Source organism: Capricornis sumatraensis, chromosome 14, assembly GCF_032405125.1.
Source record: "Capricornis sumatraensis isolate serow.1 chromosome 14, serow.2, whole genome shotgun sequence".
Classification (NCBI taxonomy): domain Eukaryota; kingdom Metazoa; phylum Chordata; class Mammalia; order Artiodactyla; family Bovidae; genus Capricornis; species Capricornis sumatraensis.
The window spans coordinates 62,205,493-62,229,737 of NC_091082.1; the positions used below are offsets into that span (position 1 = coordinate 62,205,493).

The 24,245-nt window shown below is 39.0% G+C and overlaps 1 protein-coding gene across 1 annotated transcript in view; it reads right to left on the bottom strand.

Annotated features, from left to right (window-relative positions):
- Nucleotides 1–24,245, bottom strand: part of SLC9C2 (solute carrier family 9 member C2 (putative)) — a 101,872-nt gene that overhangs the window by 62,564 nt on the left and 15,063 nt on the right. Inside the window, exons 5-9 of the mRNA XM_068985782.1 lie at nucleotides 16,947–17,063; nucleotides 15,702–15,863; nucleotides 7,436–7,535; nucleotides 2,814–2,957; nucleotides 367–535 (exon numbers count right to left, since the gene is read on the bottom strand). Of these exons, the coding sequence (XP_068841883.1) occupies nucleotides 367–535; nucleotides 2,814–2,957; nucleotides 7,436–7,535; nucleotides 15,702–15,863; nucleotides 16,947–17,063 (692 nt within the window). The remainder of the gene's footprint in view (nucleotides 1–366; nucleotides 536–2,813; nucleotides 2,958–7,435; nucleotides 7,536–15,701; nucleotides 15,864–16,946; nucleotides 17,064–24,245) is intronic.

The following is a 24,245-nucleotide window of genomic DNA, read 5'->3' on the forward strand; positions in this document are numbered from 1 at the left end:
GTGTGTTCAACAACACCTATTGAACATTTACTAAGCTGTCAAGTGTTTTACTAAGTATCATTGCGATCTTCAACTTGAAGTCCCACAAGTATAATAAACTCACCCAAGATCACTCAACCTGTGAATGGTGGGGCCCGAATTCAATCCCAAGTGTATCTCACTCCCATAGCCATCACCATTACTTGATATTTGGTCCCTTTCACACCGTCAATATTAACTTTCCTCCATAAGTTCCTTTCTACTTAAAAGAATGCATTCTCCAAATCTAATTTTTTACATGGTTAGCTTTTATTATTGGGTACTATGAAAAGTGCTACAAAATAAAATGAGTAAATATAAATAATCATGGGATATGATTTTTCTTACCAGCTGTGGTGACTCCACTCTTTGTTCAGCCAGATTATGAACTTCAGGAGCAAAGAGTAAGCTAAAAACTCCTTTAATTCCAGACCATGCTGTAACAATTCCCCACCTCCAGTTGTACTCATAACTTGAATGTATCAGAATAGGGCTCACTAACACAACAGTAACAAACCTGTTGAAAGAAAAACATTTAGTTTAAATAACACCTTATGTATTCATGTGTTTTGGGTTTTGGGTTTTTTTTTGGGGGGGGGGTACAGTTGATACTATGTAGCAAATACTAAATTTCATGAAAATTTTTTCAGAAAAGAGAAGTCAATCCAGTTTATTGATAAATTGTTCAAACTTTCTGGGACTAACCAAATCTACTATCTAAATTTTGCATATAATACTCAAATCTTGAAAAATAAGGCTAGAAGTTCTTTACAAGTATAAGAAATTATCATTAATACTAGTGTGTGCTGTTTAGGATTTTGGTAGTAAATCCCTGCAGGGAAACTTCTTCAGATAACATTGACAAACTCCTTGTAAGGTCATGACAGGATTCAGAAATTAGACCAGAAGGACCTGTCATGAGGAAAAAGTAAAATCATTGTAGACACTTTAATAAATTTAGCTCAACCAAATTTTTTGAGCTGCTACAAGAAAGTGAAGGTGAAAGTCGCTCAGTCGTGTCTGACTGCAACCCCATGGATATACAGTCCTTGGAGTTCTCCAGGCCAGAATACTGGAGTGGGTAGTCATTCCCTTCTCCAGGGGATCTTCCCAAGCCAGGGATTGAACCCAGGTCTCCCGCATTGCAGGTGGATTCTTTACCAGCTGAGCCACCCCAAGAATCGTACACTAAATCACACAAATAATTTCAATTCCTGCCTCCTTTCATTATAGATTATTTTTCTATAGGACTCTATGCTAAAATTTAGATTCTATCTGTAATCGACTTGTATCTCATTGTCCTTCAAATGAGATTTCAGCAGAAATACCATTGATATATTTCAGCTTCAAAAAAGATATTGCGTATCAGTCACTTAGCTATGAATTTCATAAAACAATTTAGAGGATTCCTGTTATCTACAATTTGCCATCTATAATATATATAATTTTTTTGGGCAAACTCTTCAGGATCTACAGGTCCTCCTGGTCTAATTTCTGAACCCTGCCATGACCTTCTAAGGAGCTTGTCAGTGGCTCAGACAGTAAAGAATCTGCCTGCAATGCAGACCTGAGTTCTATCCTTGGGTTGGGAAGATCCCCTGGAGGAGGGCATGGCAACCCATTCTAGTATTCTTGCCTGGGGAATGCCCATGGACAGAAGAGCCTGGTGGGCTACAGTCCACAGGGTCACAAAGGGTCAGACATGACTGAGTGACTTAGCACAGCATAGCAGCTCCACCTTGCATTTAAGTCTTTTGCAAAGTAATTACCAACATGTTCAGCCTTACTAAATGATTTTTCTCTAAAACACCATTGAGTTCAGATGAAATAGAACAACTGATGTCATTTCCTGATATCAAAAAGAGAAAGGCAGTTTAGCAAAGGCTCTGGAGTCAGTCTACTTAGGTTCAAATTTAGACTTTTATTACTATGAAACCTTAAGCAAGTTGTTTAATCTCTTCAAGCCTCAATTTCTTCATCTGTAAAATGGAAAAATAATAGTCACTGAATTGCCTCAAAGGACTTTCATGAAGATTCAACTAAATGAAGTAAAATTCATAGGGCTTAGAATGATGTTTAGAGGGTGGTCAGCACTTAACACATGCTAGCAATGATTATGACATCCAGGCCTTTGTTTGACTCACCATCTCCAACACATTTCTCTCAATAAGTCTCTTTACAGCATAAAGCGAAGTGGAACTAAAGAGACTCTTGATGAAGGTGAAAGAGGAGAGTGAAAAACCTGGCTTAAACTCAACATTCAGAAAACTAAGATCATGGCAGCTGGTCCCATCATTTCATGGTAAATAGATGGGGAAACAATGGAAACCGTGGCACACTTTATTTTCTTGTGACATACTGTGCACAGTTAATGTTAAATAAATGGCTTTATCATAGTTGTGACAATAATAAATGATGATGAAGTCAACAAAATGTTAGGAGCCATTAATCTGGTTCCTGGGGTGCTCACACTTAAACATGTTGAAACAGTTTCCTGCATCTCATCTCCATAGATTCAAATCAGTTAAATGGGATGAGCTCACGAATTTGCATCTCTGTCAAGCTCATTGGTTATGCTGATACTGCTGTTCTGCCCTTTCTCTCTTTACATGAAACCTTGAAGAGTAAATAGACTTTCCCTCAGTTCCACAGCAAGCTATTGTCAGGACCTTGACAACAATACAGGTTTCCTGACTGCATGTCCACAGCTCCTTTTGTTATAACCCACTTCTCAATTCTAATTCTGGACTTGAGAACCTGAGTCCAGTAAGCAAACTTTAAATTATAATCCTTACCTTACAAAATTCACTGTTACAAATAAGATAATTATGAAAACTACAGTGTGAAATTGAAAATATTTGATTTCTCCACATCCAATTACGATGCCAAAGAAAGTGTATATTAAATGTTGGAATATACATGAAAACATTATTAGAAACCTAGGATAAATGGAAAGGAAATCACACTTTAAGGGATGTGCTTTTTTTAAAAATAGTTTCCTTTTCATATTAAAGCATCTAATACATATCTACCATTCTTGTCTTAGTAGAGGTCTTTGCCTCCATCACCACTACTGTCAACATTTAAAAACTATTTTGTTGGAATCAGAAACAGACTCACAGATATAGAGAACAAACTCATGGTTACCAGTGGGGAAAAAGAACAGCAAGATAGGAGTAGGGGATTAAGAGATAAAAACTACTATGTATAAAATAAATAAGCAACAAAGATATATAGCACAGGAAAATATAGCCATTGTTTTTTAATAACTTTAAATGGAGTAAAAACTATAAAAATATTGTCACTACATTGTATTATGTTGAGATTAATAAATATTATAAATAAACTATACCTAAATAAAAATTAATGAATTTCATTGAAAAGTATTTTGTTGGAACTAAAATACATCATTTCATATTCCCATCACCCTCATCACACCAATATCTGTGGGCTGCCTCTCTCACAGCAGAGTAGTAAGATCGAGGCAGAAAAATAAAGATTCCACCCCCCACCAAGTTGGTGACGTGGCGATTTTGCTGAGATGAGTTGGCAGCATATCCATGTCAGACCCATGACTGAAAACCACAGCTGAGGCCACTGTCAGGAGCCCCCTGTCTGGTTAACCCTGACTTTGTAATAGCTGACTGGATCCCCTCAACACGCTCTGCACTACTTCTCCTTTTGTGATTTGCATGAAAGTCCTTTATCCAGTATTCTTGTCTGGAGAATCCCATGGACAGAGGAATCTGGCGGGCTACAGATCACAGGGTCACAAAGAGTTGGACATGACTGTGCGACTGAGCAGGTACACTCATGCCCTTATCTTTTTTTTTTTTTCAATTTTTTTAACTTAAGGATAATTTCTTTACAGAATTTTGTGGTTTTCTGTCATACATCAATAAGAATCAGCCATAGGTACATCCATGTCCCCTCCCTCCCAAACCTCCCTTCCATCTCCCTTCCCATCCTACTCTTCTAAATTGTCACAGAGCACCTGTTTGAGTTCCCTGAGTCATACAGCAAATTCCCATTGGTTATCTATTTTACATATGGTAATGTAAATTTCTATGTTACTCTCTCCATATATCCTACCCTCTCCCTCCTCCCCTTCCCCCTGGTCCATAGGTCTGTTTTCTATACTGTTTCTCCATTGCTGCCCTAAAAAGAAACTCATCAGCACCATCTTTTTAGATTCCATAGATATGCATCAGTATATGATATTTATATTTCTCTTTCTGACTTACTTCACACTGTATAATAGGCTTATGAGAACTGACTCAAATGCATTCCTTTTTATGGCTGAGTAGCATTCCATTGTATATATGTACCACAGCTTCTTTATCCATTCATCTGTCAGTGGACATCTAGGTTACTTTCATGTTCTGCTGCTGCTATTGCTGCTAAGTCGCTTCAGTCATGTCCGACTCTGTGCGACCTCATAGATGGCAGCCCACCAGGCTCCACCGTCCCCTGGATTCTCTAGGCAAGAACACTGGAGTGGGCTGCCATTTCCTTTTCCAATGCATGAAAGTGAAAAGTGAAAGTGAAATCGCTTAGTCCTGTCTGACTCTTTGAGATCCCATGGACTGCAGCCTACCAGGCTCCTCCATCCATTGGATTTTCCAGGCAAGAGTACTGGAGTGGGTTGCCATTTCCTTCTCTGACTTCCACGTTCTAGCTATTGTAAACAGTGCTGCAATGAACATTGGGGTACATGTGTCTATTTCAATTTTGGTTTCCTCAGAATATATGCCTAGTAGTGGGATTTCTGGGTCATATGGGCACATTCATGCCCTTATCTTGAAGGTCTCTTCTGTCTGACTTCTCATCTACCAAATTCCTAAAGATGTTGTGAGGCTGACTCTAATCCCATACTCTTCAGGAAAAATATCCTCAGCACACTCAGTGGACATGATACTCCTCTGAGTCCCCACAGTGCCAGTCATCTACAACACTATGGTTCTCAAGCAGAGAAGCACATTAGAACCACTCAAATTGCTTTCCAAAAATTTACATGTCTTGTGACTTCTCTGGCCTTCCAGCGGTTAGGATTTCTCCTTCTAATGCAGAGGGTATGGGTTCAATTCCTGATCTGGGAGCTAAGAACCCACATCTCGGAGCCAAAAATCCAAAACATAAAGCAGAAGCAACATTGTAACAAATTCAATAAAGACTTTAAAAATGGTCCACATCAAAATTAAAAAAACTCAAAAAAAGCAAAAACAAAAATATACACATCTGGCCCCACCTCCAAAAATTCAGTGCTTAGGGCCTGGGGCTGCTCTGGCTCCCTGTGGTATCACACCTGGGTCTGGGCCAGGTCTGACTTGTACAGTCAGATCTCAAGTCCTGCCCCTTCTTGAACCCCTCTATTCAGACCTCCCCTTTCAGAGGACTGGGTAACCATCTGTCTGACCCACAAACCAGTCTCCCTATAGGTAAGCCTCAAGATCTACACTGGGAAAGAAGTGTTAGGAAGCCTCATTTTAGCTGCAGATAGAAACCATGTTCTCTGATACAGCATTACTCCAATCAAGCAGACAGTCCAATTCTCTACCTGACTCCCGTTGCTTGATTCAGTTGATTCAGAACTCCTAACAGAAAAGGATATCAGTGGGACCTCAAACCCCACAGCTTAGTTTTATCAAAATTCACAAATGATGGAATAACTGACTGAGTAGAAGAATTTTTTAAATGTCTCCACAGGACCTTAAGAAATGCCTTACATATAGTAAGATTCTGCTGCTGCTGCTGAGTCGCTTCAGTCATGTCCAACTCTGTGTGACCCCATAGATGGGAGCCCACCAGGCTCCTCCATCCCTGGGATTCTCCAGGCAAGAACACTGGACTGGGTCGCCATTTCCTTCTCCAATGCATGAAAGTGAAAAGTGAAAGCAAAGCTGCTCAGTCATGTCAAACTCGCAGCAATCCCAGGGACTGCAGCCTACCAGGCTCTTCCGTCCATGAGATTTTCCAGGCAAGAGTACTGGAGTGGGTTGCCATTGCCTTCTCCAATAAAGATATAATTATTTATACTTATTCATAGTCTCTTAAATAAACACATCCATCATTTAACAATGAGTGTCTTCTGAGAAGGGACTTATTTTCAAAGCCCCAAACCTAGGATACAATGTCCAGGCCACAGGAGATACCAGAGAAGGCAATGGCAACCCACTCCAGTACACTTGCCTGGAAAATCTCATGGACGGAAGAGCCTGGTAGGCTGCAGTCCACGGGGTTGCGAAGAGTTGGACACGACTGAGCAACTTCACTTTCACTTTTCACTTTCATGCATTGGAGAAGGAAATGGCAACCCACTCCAGCATTCTTGCCTGGAGAATCCCAGGGACAGGGAGCCTGGTGGGCTGCCATCTATGGAGTCTCACAGAGTCGGACACGACTGAAGCGACTTAGCAGCAGCAGCATAGCAGATAATAAGAAAGGCCTGGTTGAATACATATAAGAATAAACAATTGAATGAATAGAATGAGTAATTTATAATGATGCTGACAGATAGCATGACTGAGCTCAGAAAACTGTCCAAAATTCAGAGGAAAAAGATATGTTCTATCAGCTAGTTATTTCTAAGCTTCTGGTTTTTAAAAACCAGTAAAGTGTCATTCACATATACACAAGACTAAAATAAGCTACAGAGGCCATTTTTTTAAAAGTTGCAAAGTAATTTTTTTTTAAGTGCCATCTTCCATGACTGGAATTTCATGAGAGAAATGACATTTTAAACGTCTAAAATGTATGAAGGACATACTTCCAGAACAAAAAAATAGTCCCTTATATTAAAGCAACAAATCTTCATGGGAAAACTCAGGATAATGGCTTATTTTTCTCATTTCAACACTGGCTTTCATCCAGTGTGAGAATTTATACACTAGACTATGACTTGGTATGAAATAGTTCTGAGACAATTCTGTAATTTAGCACAGCTGCTTAGAGAACGGCTAATGCCTTTGTCTGAGAAGACAGGCAAATGGCTTTTACTCTGTCCACAGATATTCTTATTACACCAGAGGTAAAGCTAGATTAGGGTTTGCTGGTATTGCACCTTTCTGCTACTTTTCTTTTCCCAGCTCTTTCCATACTATGATACTGTCATTCAGGTATGTTATGTAGCAAACAAAGGAATAAAGTAGTTTTTAAACTTCTCACAATTCAATTTTTATCAAAGAGTTATAAGAAGTACTATGATCTCTGAGCCACTGATATTACATTATTCATAATAGGAATATCAATTCATAATAGGAATGTCAATAATTGCTGGTAACTTAAGTTCTTTTCAAATATGACTGGCAGTATAATTAAAAATTAAAAGATAGAAAAGTTATAAAAAGAAATTTTACTGAAGGCATTTAAGCACTAAACTTCTATGAGACCTATACCAAGTACAAAATATAAGACTTACTTAGTAATTATCAACTTGATCCTTGGTTTAAAGCTTAAGGAATCTAAATTTAGTCCTACAGTGGCTAAAGCAACTGTACCTGACATTCCCCAAAATTCCACTGAGGAGAAAAAAAAAAGAATAAAATTAGTTGTGTTCAAATCTGTACATGGAGCTACTTCTCTTGAGTGATGAATTGGGAAATTTAAAACAGTCAGTTATTGCATTTCTTAGAAAGTTGCTTAAAAGGATTGGCCTAATCCTTAGATTGGGGATTGACAAACTTTCTCTGTGAAGGATCATATGGTAAATATTTAGTATTTGCAGGTCACATGGTCCTAGTTGCAACTATTCACCTCAGCTGTTCTAGTGCATAAGCAGCCACAGGTAATACGTAACAAATGAGCACCCAATAAATAATGGACATTGAAATTTTAACTGCAAATAATTTTTGCATGCTGCAAAATATTTTTATTTGTTTTTTTTAAATGTAAAAACCATTCTTAGCTCATAGGCAATGCAAAAATAATAGGCATATCTGGCTATAGTTTGCCAACCCCTGCCATAGATCATCCTTGAGGACAGAGCTAACGAAAAATAAGTTTAACAGCCTCTACCCAGCACCTCAAGGACTCTGTGCTGCATGTCCTAGGGGTTATGGCTCAAGCTCAGTGCTTTCGTGGTGACTGCAGGTCCTCAAGCCTATTGTTTTTTGCATGATATAGGCTCCCCTATGTAATTCCCTGGGCTCTAAACAAATGTGTCAATGCAGTCTGAGACAGGAAAACCAACTATGAAGAATGGTTGAACACCACTAATACCAACAGTCCTGAAGGTTACAGAGCCTTCAAACAGTACATTATAAATGTCAGACTGAAGGAAGGAAAAGTACATGCAAGGTCAGAGTAAAAACCCTTTAAACAGGGCAGAGCTGGTTCCTCTGGGAATGTCACCTCGCCTTTCTCCATTAGTGTCCCTGTATTTGTAGAATGAGTGTAAAAGAATAATGCCTGACAGAGTTGTGAGAATAAAATCAGATTACACGAAACATGCTTGGCATACTTTTAAAACAAGGAATAAATGGTCATCATTATTATTGTATTATTATTTTTAATGTTCACTTTACTGTTTATTAATTTGAAGAGGATTATATTATTCTTTTGATTTATCTGAGGTTAGAGAAACCCAAGTAAGATGGTAGGTGTTACAAGAGGGCATCAGAGAACAGACACACTGAAACCATACTCACAGAAAACTAGTCAATCTAATCACACTAGGACCACAGCCTTGTCTAACTCAATGAAACTAAGCCATGCCTGCAGGGCAACCCAAGACGGGCAGGTCGTGGTGGACAGGTCTGACAGAGTGTGGTCCACTGGAGAAGGGAATGGCAAACCACTTCAGTATTCTTGCCTTGAGAACCCCATGAAGAGTATGAAAAGGCAAAATGATAGGATACCAAAAAAGGAACTCCCCAGGTCATTAGGTGCCCAGTATGCTACTGGAGATCAGTGGAGAAATCACTCCAGAAAGAATGAAGGGATGGAGCGAAAGCAAAAACAATACCCAGCTGTGGATGTGACTGGTGATAGAAGCAAGATCTGATGCTGTAAAGAGCAATATTGCATAGGAACCTGGAATGTCAGGTCCATGAATCAAGGCAAATTGGAAGTGGTCAAACAAGAGATGGCAAGGGTGAACGTCAACATTCTAGGAATCAGCCAACTAAAATGGACTGGAATGGGTGAATTTAACTCAGATGACCATTATATCTACTACTGCAGGCAGGAATCCCTCAGAAGAAATGGAGTAGCCATCGTGGTCAACAAAAGAATCCAAAATGCAGTACTTAGATGCAATCTCAAAAATGACAGAATGATCTCTGTTCATCTCCAAGGCAAACCATTCAATATCACAGTTATCCAAGTCTATGCCCCAACCAGTAATGCTGAAGAAGCTGAAGTTGAATGGTTTTATGAAGACCTATAAGACCTTTTAGAACTAACACCCAAAAAAGATGTCCTTTTCATTATAGGGGACTGGAATGCAAAAGTAGGAAATCAAGAAACACCTGGAGTAATGGGAAAATTTGGCCTTGGAATGAGGAATGAAGCAGGGCAAAGACTAATAGAGTTTTGCCAAGAAAATGCACTGCTCATAGCAAACACCCTCTTCCAACAACACAAGAGAAGATTCTACACATGGACATCACCAGATGGTCAACATCGAAATCAGGTTGATTATATTCTTTGCAGCCAAAGATGGAGAAGCTCTATACAGTCAACAAAAACAAGACCAGGAGCTGACTGTGGCTCAGATCATGAACTCCTTATTGCCAAATTCAGACTTAAATTGAAGAAAGTAGGGAAAACCGCTAGACCATTCAGATATGACCTAAATCAAATCCCTTATGATTATATAGTGGAAGTGAGAAATAGATTTAAGGGCCTAGATCTGATAGATAGAGTGCCTGATGAACTATGGGATGAGGTTTGTGACACTGTACAGGAGACAGGGATCAAGACCATCCCCATGGAAAAGAAATGCAAAAAAGCAAAGTGGCTGTCTGGGGAGGCCTTACAAATAGCCATGAAAAGAAGAGAGGTGAAAAGCAAAGGAGAAAAGGAAAGATATAAGCATCTGAATGCAGAGTTCCAAAGAATAGCAAGAAGAGATAAGAAAGCCTTCTTCAGCAATCAATGCAAAGAAATAGAGGAAAACAACACAATGGGAAAGACTAGAGCTCTCTTCAAGAAAATTAGAGATACCAAGGGAACATTTCATGCAAAGATGGGCTCGATAAGGGACAGAAATGGTATGGACCTAACAGAAGCAGAAGATATTAAAAAGAGGTGGCAAGAATACATGGAAGAACTGTACAAAAAAGATCTTCATGACCCAGATAATCATGATGATGTGATCACTAATCTAGAGCCAGACATCTTAGAAAGTGAAGTCAAGTGGGCCTTAGAAAGCATCACTACGAACAAAGCTAGTGGAGGTGATGGAATTCCAGTTGAGCTGTTTCAAATCCTGAAAGATGATGCTCTTAAAGTGCTGCACTCAATATGCCAGCAAATTTGGAAAACTCAGCAGTGGCCACGGGACTGGAAAAGGTCAGTTTTCATTCTAATCCCAAAGAAAGGCAATGCCAAAGAATGCTCAAACTACCGCACAATTGCACTCATCTCACATGCTAGTAAAGTAATGCTCAAAATTCTCCAAGCCAGGCTTCAGCAATACATGAACCATGAACTTCCTGATGTTCAAGCTGGTTTTAGAAAAGGCAGAGGAACCAGAGATCAGATTGCCAATATCTGCTGGATCATGGAAAAAGCAAGAGAGTTCCAGAAAAACATCTATTTCTGCTTTATTGACTATGCCAAAGCCTTTGACTGTGTGGATCACAATAAACTGTGGAAAAATTCTGAAAGAGATGGGAATACCAGACCACCTGACCTGCCTCTTGAGAAATCTGTATGCAGGTCAGGAAGCAACAGTTAGAACTGGACATGGAATGACAGGCTGGTTCCAAATAGGGAAAGGAGTACAGCAAGGCTGTATATTGTCACCCTGCTAATTTACCTTATGCAGGGTACATCATGAGAAATGCTGGACTGGAAGAAACACAAGCTGGAATCAAGATTGCCGGGAGAAATATCAATAACCTCAGATATGAGATGACACCACCCTTATGGCAGATAGTGAAGAGGTGCTAAAAAGCCTCTTGATGAAAGTGAAAGAGGACAGCGAAAAAGTTGGCTTAAAGCTCAACATTCAGAAAACGAAGATCATGGCATCTGGTCCCATCACTTCATGGCAAATAGATGGGGAAACACTGGAAACAGTGTCAGACTTTATCTTTTTGGGCTCCAAAATCACTTTAGATGGTGGCTGCAGCCATGAAATTAAAAGACGCTTACTCCTTGGAAGAAAATTTATGACCGACCTAGATAGTATATTCAAAAGTTAGAGACATTACTTTGTCAACAAAGGTCTGTCTAGTCAAGGCTATGGTTTTTCTAGTAGTCATGTATGGATGTGAGAGTTGGACTGTGAAGAAGGCTGAGCGCCGAAGAATTGATGCTTTTGAACTGCGGTGTTGGAGAAGATTCTTGAGAGTCCCTAGAACTGCAAGGAGTTCCAACCAGTCCATTCTGAAGATCAACCCTGGGATTTCTTTGGAAGGAATGATGCTAAAACAGAAACTCCAGTACTTTGGCCACCTTATGCAAAGAGGTGACTCATTGGAAAAGACTCTGATGCTGGGAGGGATTGGGGGCAGGAGGAGAAGGGGACGACCCAGGATGAGATGGCTGGACGGCATCATGGACTCGGTGGACGTGAGTCTGAGTGAACTCCGGGAGATGGTGATGGACAGGGAGGCCTGGCATGCTGCGATTCATGGGGGTCACAAAGAGTCGGACTGAGCAACTGACCTGAACTGAACTGAATCACTTAAAGCTACTTTGGATTTCTTTTAACCTACTTATTTAACCGAATTTAGCATAAATAACCAGGGACAATAAACCAGCAGTATTAGGGACTGTGATAAAAATCTTATTTCCAATTTCCTGTAACTCAAACTACAGGATTTTAAAACTTATAGTTTTTTTAAATAACAGTCACTACTTAGAGGAAACATCTACTACAAGGAAACCACTAAGTAACTTCATTTTTAAACTGATATTATTTAGTATAATCCCAATATAACAAGAACATATAGTATAAAGGCATATATTAATACATCTATGTACATATGTATTTTTTGAAAACTGAGTACATATAACAAAATGTATCTTTGGTAAATTTATGGGTGATTTCTTCTTTGACTTTTCAGATTTTTTCCACAATTCTACATGGAACATGTATTAGTTTTAAAATTAGAAAAACAAAGTCTTTTGAAAATTACAAATGTTACTACTTTAAATGGTATTTTAAATGTACAAGCAGGCACAGAACATGTAATAAAGTAATCTTCATCAGCATAAAGTTGTTAAAAATAGAGTTGTAAAGTTTTTCTCACTCAGTTGTAAGAAACCATCACAGGAAATTGATGCCACAGGAAAGTGGCTCTCTCTCTCAAACTCTCTCTTTTTCTCTCTGGTTTAGAAAAAGTGAAGGTCCTCCTAATAGGAGAATCAAAGGGATTTTGTTTCCTAAAAACAACAGGATTCAGGAATGGATGTTTCCCAACAAGAAAATGTTAGGGTCATGACCGAAGTCCTTTGACACTTATAGCCTAGATCAATGACATAAAAAAAGAGTGAGAACAATCAGCCTTGGCACAGGTAAGAAAGGAATGCATTGTTTTAAAACAATAAAACTGACTAAAAGCTGTTTCCATTCATCAGAAATTCTGATCAATGCCACTTGATAAAATATTCCTTCTGCTGTAACAGACCCCTCTCACCACTGCTCTTGCTGTACCTCTGGCGTAGACTTACACACAACCCATCATCTTACCTCCCCTCCTGTAACTCTGGCCTAGACTTACACACAGTCCATCATCTTATATGAATTATACGATGACTCTCTTAAAGTGCCTTTTATACACTAGGGTTTCTCTGGTAGCTTAGATGGTATAGAATCTGCCTGCAATGCAGGAGACTGAGTTCAATCCCTGGGTAGGGAAGATCCCCTGGAGAAGGGAATGGCAACCCACTCCAGTATTCTCGCCCAGGGAATTCCATGGACAGACCATGGGGTCACAAAGAGTCGGACACAACTGAGTAACTAATACTTGCATTTTGGGGGGCTTCCCTCATATCTTAGTCAGTAAAGAATTTGCCTGCAATGCAGGAGACCTGGGTTTGATTCCTGGGTCGGGAAGATCCCCTGGAGAAAGAAATGGCAACCCACTCTAGTACTCTTGCCTGGATAATCCCACAGACACAGGCGCCTGGCAAGATACAGTCCATGGGGTCCCAAGACTAAAATTTTTTTCCATGGGCTGATATATTAATATTGTTAGCCATACTACCTGTCAACCAACAATGTTCCAAAGTGTCTTGTCTAGCAGGATACAGCTTGCTTGGGGTTGGTGCATGGGGATGACCCACTGAGATGTTATGGGGAGGGAGGGGAGGGGGGTTCATGTTTGGGAACACATGTGAGAATTAAAGATTTTAAAATTAAAAAAAAAAACAAAGTGTCTTGTCTATGTGGCAATGTCTGTGCAATTTCCTATTTTATTTTATGAAAAAAGAACAAATGTGCTGACACAGGTGATTTCTAAAACCCCAAGTACTGTGGATTTAATGAGACAAAAATGGAAATTACTAAGTGTGCTCAAAGAGATGAGGTTCAAACCTCAATCAGACACTCCCTGGATTCAAGCCAGTTAACAATGTGCTCGTTAATGAAGAAAAAAAATAAAATTAGATAATAAGACAGAAATGTCACGTTACAGAATGTGTAAATAAAAATTTTATCTATGTCTAGCTTTCTGGCAGTGGAACTTCTCCTTAGAACTATCTATTCCTGACTTTTGTTATCAGGATCTGATTAAGTATAAGAGGAGAGAATGGCCAGAAAATTGTTTTTAATTCCTGAAGCAGAAGAAAGTGTTATGGATGAGGGAATGGGTATTCATTTCCTAGGGTCTTCAACAAGAATGTATTATCTCACAGCCTGGAGGCTAGGGGTCCAAGATCAAGGCTTTGTAGCAGATTCCTTCTGAGAGCAAGGGAAGGAGCAGACCTCTCAATCACTTGACCGAGAGCACCTACGTGAATTAAGAGGAAAGGGGAAAGGAATCACCGTTTATTAGCTGCCCTACCTTGAGCCTAGTGGCATGCTGGTAAATGTTTATCAGCAGCAATCTGAGTGGTTAAAGATTGTGTCTGCCAATTTCCATGGTCCCACTATGGCCTATTTCAAGCTACACCCACGTTATGTCACTTGAATAAAGTGCTGGAAAGAGATGTGGACAGTCAGCTCTTGTGAGTCAGTCAAAGTTATCTTCAGGACGCCAGCATGAGTGAGTCACATGACACATGCTTACCTCACTAACGCCTGGCACACCCCTCTAAATTAGGCTGTATTATATCACGTTTATAGATGAGGAACTAACTGAAGTTTAAAGAGGTTAAGTAATATTCCAAAGTTACCAAGCTAATAAATTGTAAAGCTCAGGTTTGAAGTGAACTCTTCCTAACTTTCAAGCTCTTTAAGGACTAATAGTTTATTCAACCAACATGTGTTTAATTATTATTGGGCCTATGGCAAGCATTGGGCTTGACTCGGGGAACATAGAAAAAATAATAAATATAAAGATGGATAAGAGACAGCTCTATCTCAAGGAACTTACGGTCCAAGGGGGAAAAAAAGGAAATATTAACTTTTTTCCTTCAGGCACTTAAGGCATTTGTAACAGGGACATAAGGGAGGGGAAAAATGAAGAGAGCAAGGAAATGAGTCTTCAGTGAAAGTTTTTCTGTAATTTTACTGATTTGGGGTGGTGAGCAACAATAGGTAGCACTTTATCATAGAGAAAGCAGGACTGTTTGGTAACTGGAGGTAAAAAGAGGAGTAATTAACCTCTCGATACTTGAGGCCTTTCATGGACGGAATTGCTCCACTGTGTGAGCTGAGGAGAAGCAGAATTTGGCTAGGTTTTTGCCATAGTTTCTATGGCTTTGGGGGACTGGTTATCCCACTCAATGGGGTAAAAACTTTAGTTCCCAAGCTCACTGGATTAAACTAGAAGATTACTGTTTGAAGGTCTCCCAGCATTAGGCACTCTGATTCCTGTGATTATTCCTCTGTCCTGCTTCTCTTCCAGAAGTAGATATACCTGATTTCTCCAACTCCTTTCCTGCCTCCTAGCCTCAGGTAAGGGCCATTTCTACGGTCCCCTTAATCTGGTACCCACTGAATGGGTACTGCTGAACTGGAAAAGATCTCAGGACCTTCTCTCCTAGCTTTCTCATTTTAGAGATGGGTTGCTAAGGGTCAGAGCAGAAATCGGCTCAGGTCTGTTTCCTCTTCCAGGGGACTTCCAGGGAATAAATGTAAGGTCAAAGGGTAGAGTTAAAAAAGAATAAGAGAGTAACCACACAGAGGAGGAATGCAAGAGAAGGAACATGGAGTTGAAATTTAGGGGATGTTAAGACAGTCCAGGAAAGAGCTAGAGGTGGCAGAAAATAGTATGACAAGACACACAAAGGAGCCACATTAAAAAAAAAAAAAAGCTGTTGGGAGGAAGCTGGATTCAAGAACAAGGCAAAATTAAAACATAAAATACACATCAAAGATGGAATTTTTGTATCTATTTCTGTCTTACCAATGTAGAAAGTCATGTATACCATTGAGATGCAAAAAATTATATTGGTCAGTGTATTGCTGAACAGGTCAGTCAATATAAACTGAATGATCCTTGCACACCAATATCCACATGCTATGCTCCCCAAAACATCCAAGGTGAGGCCCATGATTACATGTAACTCTAGAAAAAGGAAATAAGAAAGGTGAAATAATTTTTTTTCTTTTATTAATGGCATTTGGCCAATGCCTGTCAGTTTGCTCTTGAGATTTTGAGAGATGGAAGTTTCCCATGAAAGCCTGGCAAAAGAGGCATTCTGGGGATATATTTCCCCCACAGCCTGCAGCTTGAGGTTTGCTTATCTGGGGACAGCAGACTCAAATGCTCTCAGGAGTTAGGCAAAGAGCATAAATGTGAGTTGGTGATGGACAGGGAAGCTTGGTGTGATGCAGTCTGTGGGGTCGCAAAGAGGTGGACACAACTGAGTGACTGAACTGAACCGATAAATGTGAAAAACTCAGCTGATGAGTGAATAATGAGCCAAAATATATTTAAATATAATTTTTTTTTTTTACAAACTATGTCAGGGCCAAGCACACTATGCTCAGGATCCCCACCAAGCTGCAGCCTATTTGTGACTTCTGCTCATTATCACTTCTAGAACCTGACTCCGCAGTACTACTTTCACCCTCAGACTCAAACTCAGGACCAAGCCACTTCTTTTTTTTTTTTAATTGTAAGATAAATGCTTTACAGTGTTGTTTTTTTCTGTTGTAAACAATGTGAGAATCAATTCTTAACATTCACTCACTGAGATCCAGATTGGTCTAGGAAAGAGATTAATCTGAGCTAGATGACACAACTGTATGTGTGTATGCATGTGCATGTTGAGAGATAGAAAATCATTTCTTTAACAACTTTCCTCTCTCATCTAAGACAACACACAGTGGCAATTATTTTCTTGTTACCTGATATACTATTTTAATTGGTCCATAAGTAAAGAATAGGGGAAGTAGCAAAGTTAAGACATCTTGAATATATTTTAATTTTGGTATGAATTAAAATGGACTACATAAGAATGATTTTAGAAAATACACAGATGGGACTTCCCTAGTGATCCAGCAGTTAAAACTCCACCTTACAATGCAGGGGGCATGGGTTCAGTTCCCAGTCAGGGAACTGAGGTCCCACACGCCATGGAGGGTAGCCAAAAATTTAAAAATAAAAAAAAAAAAGAAAAGAAATAGAGAAAAACAGTGCTCTTACCTCTAAAGTTGGACATCTGAAGTATGCCTCTCTGAAAAATTGCAAAAAAAATGGATGTGAAGCCACAGACGACCATTGATTCTCCTCTAATGATATCAGTATACATCTTAGAAATGCCTGGAAATGGAAATATAAAACATAATTTAGTACAGTGCATGAAAATGATGCTCTTTCACAGGAAATACAAAAATAGAAGAGAAGGAATATGCTAGAAAAAAAAAAAAGAAGGCAGTCATTACTGTGATGGATCTATAAGATAATCCCAATCACCATTTTTTAACTTCTCCACTGTGCCTTCTGTATCTCCAATGGCAAAGGCACATGGTGATGGCACATCTTGAAATGTCCATTGCCTCAAAGCATGCTAGAACTTCAAAATGAGACAAAGCACTTCTCAGGTCACTACATTTAGCTTGAATAAATATCAATCATTAGACTCCAAAAGAACCACATTTTAGAAATAAGTATAAAATATGACCTAGCAATTCTGCTCCTAGACATATACCCAAAAAAGCTAAAAATGTATGTCCACACAAAAATTTGTACATGGACAGTCATAGCAGCATTTTCATAACAGGAAAAAAGTGGGAACAACACAAGGTCAATCAGCTGCTAAACAGATAAATATAGGTGATCTATCCCTATAATGGAACATTACTCAGCCACAAAATGGAAGGGAGTACTGACTGATACATGTTACAACATAGATGAACCTTTAAAAAATTACAAAGTGAAAGAAGCCAGACACAGAAATCACATATTGTATAGTTTGATTTATATGAAATGTCCAGAATATGCAGACTCATAGACAGAAAACAGAATACTGGTTGCCAGGAACTTGGGGGATGAGGGAATGAGAATGAATGACTGCTAACAGGCATGAGATTTCTTTTGAGGTTAAAGAAAATGTTCTAAAATTAAGTAATGACGATGCTTGCATAACTGTAAGTCTACTAAAGACCACTGAATTTTATAATTTAAAAGGGTGAATTTTATGATGTGTGGGTTACATATCAATAAGGCTGGTATTTAAAAACTAAATATAAAATTTTATTTACATTTACCAACAGTTTAATAGAAAATATAATCAAATTAACTGCCTACTGTTATACAACTTGTAAGAAGGATGACAGTGATTGGTGCCTGCCCATCTAGTATCTATCCTCTGTTCTTGGTAACAAGACTGGTTTTACTCAGGGTGGCAATGTGCTCAGCTAAATGACAACTGTTCCCCAACTCCTGGGCTTCTAAGAGTGGCCACTGAGATATAACTGGAAGTCACTGAGTGGAACTTTTGGGAAACTCCTTGGAGGGAGAGGTGACTTGGCTGAAAGGAACATCTTTCCATCCCTTGTTCTTCTGTTTCCTGCCTGAAATATGGAATGATAGCTGGAACTTTAGCAGTAAGCTTGTAATACTGATGATGGATGCCATACACAAAGGGGAGGAGCAGATAAATAAACCCCACAATAGACAGCAACCATTTTTGCTTTAAATATTATCTTTTAAAAAGAGTAAAAGTAAGAAAAAGTCATATTTTCCCATCAGTTTAAAATTATGGTGCTTTCCATTCGTTTTTGCAGATGAAATTTTCCATCTGGTTCCATTTTCTTTCAGCCTCAAGGGCTTCTTTAACAATTTTGTAGTACAGGTCTGTTAGTGATAAAGTCTTTCAGCCTTTATATTTAAGTCTTTAGTTCTCCTTTACTTTTAAAAGATATTTTCACTGAGGATTTTAAGCTGGCAGTATTTTTCTTTCAGGATTTTAAGTGTTACCTACCATCTTTTGGCTTGCAGTGTTTCTGAAGAGAAGTTGGTTATTATTATTAGTTTTGTGTCTCTGTATATAATGTGTCTTTTTCCCTCTGGTTATCTTTGAAAGCTTCTCTTTACACTGGTGTTTAGGAGTTTGATTTTTATGTATCATGGTATAGTTTTCAATTGTATTTCTTGGGCTTGGAGTTTGCTGAGCTTCCTGAGTCGGTGGCTTTATAGTTCTCATCAAATTTAGAAATTTTTCATCCATTATTTTTGAGTTTTTGTTGCTTTCTTTTCTCTCCTCTCTTTTAGGAATCTGTGCCTTAATATAGGCATGGAAGTTGCCCCACAGCTCACTAACGTTCTGCTTATTCTTTCAGCCTTCTTCTGTCTCTGCTTCATCTTGTACATGCTAAATCGCCTCAGTCATGTCTGACTCTTTGTGACCCTATGGACTGTAGCCTGCCAGGCTCCTCTGTCCATGGGATTCTCCAGGTAAGAATAGTGGAGTAAGTTGCCATACACTCCTCCAGGAGAATCTTCTTGACCCAAGGATTGAACCTGCATTTCTTCTGTATCCTGCATTGGTAGGGAGGTTCTTTACCACTAGTGCCACCTGGGAAGCCCATCTTGGATAGTTTTTATTACTATTTCTTTAAGTTCACTAAATGGAAACCCACTCCAGTATGGAAAATCCATACTGCCTGGAAAATCACATGGACAGAGGAGCCTGGCAGGCTACAGACAATGGGGTCATAAAGAGTCGGACATGACTGAGCTTTGAACTTTAAGTTCACTAATCCTTTCTTATGCTGTGTCTAATCTGATGTTAATTTCATCCAGTGTATTTTTCATCTCAGACATTGTGGGTTTCATCTCTAGAAATGTTATTTAGGTCTCTTTTATATCTACCATGTCCAGTGGTGTACTGATAAACCAGCTTTCCAAAATTAAAAAAGGCCCAATTTGTACTGATTTGTAGCATTTGCCAACTTCATATGTAAACACTCCTACCATAACTAATTTAAAGCTACCAAAAGTTTAAGACTGGCTTGCAAAATTCCTATTGATTTAAAAATTGGCTCTCTTAAGCTGACAGGAGCAATTCTACCCCATACTCAATCTTTTTCTAACTTTTTAAAACAATGGAATATAGTTACAAGTGTCTTAATATATTTGTCTAATGAGTCTACCATCTGCAGCATTGCTAGGTCTATTTCTACTTGTTTATGTAGTCTTTATGGGCCATTTTTTCAGCTTCTTTGCATGTCTTCCAATTTTTTATTAAGATAACATAACTGTATGTATTACCTAATTAGGTGCTATATGTTTTTGTATTCTCATATTCTTGAGCTTTGCTTTGTAATGCAGTTGTTACTTTGAAACAATTTGATCCTTTTGAGGCTTGTTTTTTAGATTTGTTAGGTAGGGCCAGAGCAGCCTTTCAGTTCAGTTCAGTTCAGTCACCCAGTCGTGTCGGACTCTTTGCGACACCATGAATTGCTAACGCCAGGCCTCCTTGTCCATCACCAACTCCCGGAATTGACTCAAACTCACGTTCATTGAGTCAGTGATGCCGTCCAGCCATCTCATCCTCTGTCGTCCCCTTTTCCCCCTGCCCTCAATCCCTCCCAGCATCAGAGTCTTTTCCAATGAGTCAGCTCTTCGCATGAGGTGGCCAAAGTACAGGAGTTTCAGCTTTACCATCATTCCCTGCAAAGAAATCCCAGGGCTGATCTCCTTCAGAATATAAAAGTCAATAAAGCAGTCAGTCAATAAAGCAGAAATAGATGTTTTTCTGGAACTCTCTTGCTTTTTCCATGATCCAGCAGATATTGGCAATTTGATCTCTGGTTCCTCCGTCTTTTCTAAAACCAGCTTGAACATCTGGAAGTTCACAGTTCACGTATTGCTGAAGCCTGGCTTGGAGAATTCTGAGCACTACTTTACTAGTGTGTGAGATGAGAGCAATTGTGCAGTAATTTGAGCATTCTTTGGCATTGCCTTTCTTTCAGATTGGAATGAAAACTGACCTTTTCCAGTCCTGTGGCCACTGCTGAGTTTTCCAAATTTGCTGACATGTTGAGTGCAGCACTTTCACAGCATCATCTTTCAGGATTTGAAATAGCTCAACTGGAATTTCATCACCTCTACTAGCTTTGTTCATAGTGATGCTTTCTAAGGCCCACTTGACTTCACATTCCAGGATGTCTGGCTCTAGGTGAATGATCACACCATCGTGATTATCTGGGTTGTGAAGATCTTTTTTGTACAGTTCTTCTGTGTATACTTGCCACCTCTTCTTAATATCTTCTGCTTCAGTTAGGTCCATACCATTTCTGTCCCTTATCGAGCCCATCTTTGCATGAAATGTTCCCTTGGCATCTCTCATTTTCTTGAAGAGATCTCTAGTCTTTCCCATTCTGTTGTTTTCCTCTATTTCTTTGCACTGATTGATGAAGAAGGCTTTCTTATCTCTTCTTGCTATTCTTTGGAACTCTGAATTCAGATGCTTATATCTTTCCTTTTCTCCTTTGCTTTTCACTTCTCTTCTTTTCACAGCTATTTGTAAGGCCTCCCCAGACAGCCATTTTGCTTTTTTGCATTTCTTTTCCATGGAGATGGTCTTTAGTCAAAGGTTAATTTTCCCCGCTACTCAAGCAATAACCTTCTGAGTCCTTGACCTGATGTCCTACAAATTCTGATGGCTTTCTACTTTGGCTGTAGTGAACATGAAAGGGATTTTTCCCTTTCATCCTTTGAGTGTTTTCATTCCCAGCATTGTGCAGTTTCTTCACATGCATGCACTAATGAGCACTCACTCACTCAAAGACTCAAGTGGGTAGCTCTCAAAATTCCTTCTTCAGTACAGCTGTCATTCCTGAAGCAATTTGCCCCATGAACTTTAACTGCTTTGGCCTTCCTGGACTCCCAACTCTAGGTCTCCTCAACTCAAAGAAACTACCAAGCTCCACCTAGGTTACCTTTCCCCGCACAAAGACCTAGAAACTCTCTCCAGGTAATAAGCTATGGAAAGGGCAATCAAGAACATATTTCTTTTTCCCTTTCTTGAGTATTACTGTCCTGCATGGCCTGATGTCCATTATCTGAGAACTATTTTTCATTTTCATATATTTTGTCTGGCTTTTTAGTTGGCTCAGGCAGAAAGGTAAGTCTAGTCCCTGTTACTCCATATTTTTTAATTTAACAAAGATATTTATTTATATAGCAAATATTAATGAAATCACTCAACATTCAAAAAATGAAGATCATGGCATCCGGTCCCATCACTTCATAGGAAATAGATGGGGAAACAATGGAAACAATGACAGACTTTATTTTCCTGGGCTCCAAAATCACTGAAGATGGTGACTGCAGCCATGAAATTAAAAGACCCTTGCTCCTTAGAAGAAAAGCTATGACCAACCTAGACAGCATATTAAAAAGCACAGACATTACTTTGCCAACAAAGGTCTGTCTAATCAAAGCTATGGTTTTTCCAGTAGTCATGTATGGATGTGAGAGCTGGACCATAAAGAAAGCTGAGTGCCGAAGAATTGATGCTTTTGAACTATGGTGTTGGAGAAGACTCTTGAGAGTCCCTTGGACTGCAAGGAGATCAAACCAGTCAATCCAAAGGAAATAAGTCCTGATTATTCATTGGAAGGACTGATGATGAAGTTGAAACTCCAATACATTGGCCACCTGATGCAAAGCACTGACTCATTGAAAAAGGCCCAAATGCTGGGAAAGATTGAAGGCGGGAGGAGAACGGCGACAGAGGATGAGATGGTTGGATGGCATCACTGTCTTGATGGACATGAGTCTGAGCAAGCTCCAGGAGTTGGTGATGGACAGAGCATCCTGGTGTGCTGCAGTCCATGGGGTCACAAAGAATCAGACCCAACTGAGCGACTGAACTGAATAAGTAGTAAATTGGCAAATTTACTAATATATCATTTAACTCTAAAACTTTAATAAAGATACAAATTAAATTGAAGTTAAGTGTTAAAGACACATTTCAAATAATACTAATTAAAAGACATATGATGTTGTTTACATGAAACTAAATCAACAATGATGGCATTAACAGTGGAGATTTTAAATTCAAGTCCAATTCTGAATCTTTGTTAAATTAAGACTGTGGAGAACCTCAGTTATCTATTGAAGTATTTCAATAAGAATAGCAATTCTTTAAGATTTACATAATCTCATTGATTACTCATTAACAACTTCATGAGGTATAAACTGTTATTACCCTCATTTACTGATGAGAAAACTGAGGTAAATATAGGTTAGGATATTTGCCCAAGATCATAGAGTCGGTAGGGGCTTCCCAGGTGACACCAGTGGTAAAGAACCTTCCTGCCAATGCAGGGGACCCAAGAGACTTGGGTTTGATCCCTGGGTAGGGAAGATCCCCTGGAAGAGGGCATAGCAACCCACTCCAGTACTTTTGCCTGGAGAATCCCATGGGCAGAGGAGCCGGGCAGGCTGCAGTCCATAGGATTACAGAGTCGGACATGACTGAAGCGATTTAGCACACATGCATGTAGTTGGTAAGGGGCAGAGGTGGGGTTATAACTTCCCCATCTACTAGCCAAAACACTAAGCTATTCTGCCTTCCATAGTACTAACCAAAAAGTGCTATTGTGAGCACAAAAATGAACCAAGTATATAATACTAAGTATGGTAACTGTCACATAGTCAACACTCAGCATATATTAACTAGTCTTTTGTCATCATTATCCTCTCATATATCTCAGAGTCTTTTCTGTCCTTAGGAAATATGTTCCCTTTTCATCTTGGTCAACTTACAACATGTCATCAACCAACTCTTCTCCAGCACCCATCCTTCACAGACCTGATCCTGTTACTCCATCTTAACTACAGGAGTTATATAGAGGAATCCAGTGTCCTCAATGATTTCATGGAATTGCAGGCCAGCCCTGGACTTCTTTTACTTAAAAGCATACACTCAAATTTAAGAACATATGACACACAGTGGTGCATTATGCAGCCTAATGTAAATACAAAATGATATAGAAAGAATTTACAACTACATGGTTTTTTAAAAGCAGCTATTTAATACTTTTCATTGCACTAAAATCCAAATTGATCACATTAAATGATACTTTTTTAATGCAAGCAGAAATGATCTGATGAAGATTCTATTTTTTCCCCTTTGAAATTTTGAAACACAAAATAATTAAAAAATATATAGCTGAGGGTTCTCATTATTACTATTTCTAAGATACTATGCATAGTTGAAAAGACAGCAGATCTCTGCTTTCCAGTGTTTGATCTGAGTATATGAAATATCAGATTATAAAGATTCTATCTATCTTTACAAAAACCCTCTGAAAGATAGGATAGATACCAGGATAATACAGAATTTCTGATAACTCAGTGCCTGATTATGGATCAATATTTGGGCTGTTTATATCTTTTCTTTGTGCCTCATATTGTAGCCAGTTTTAATTTTCTTCCTTTCTTTAGAAAGCAAAGAAAATAAAAGGCAAGGTAAAGTATAATTACTAC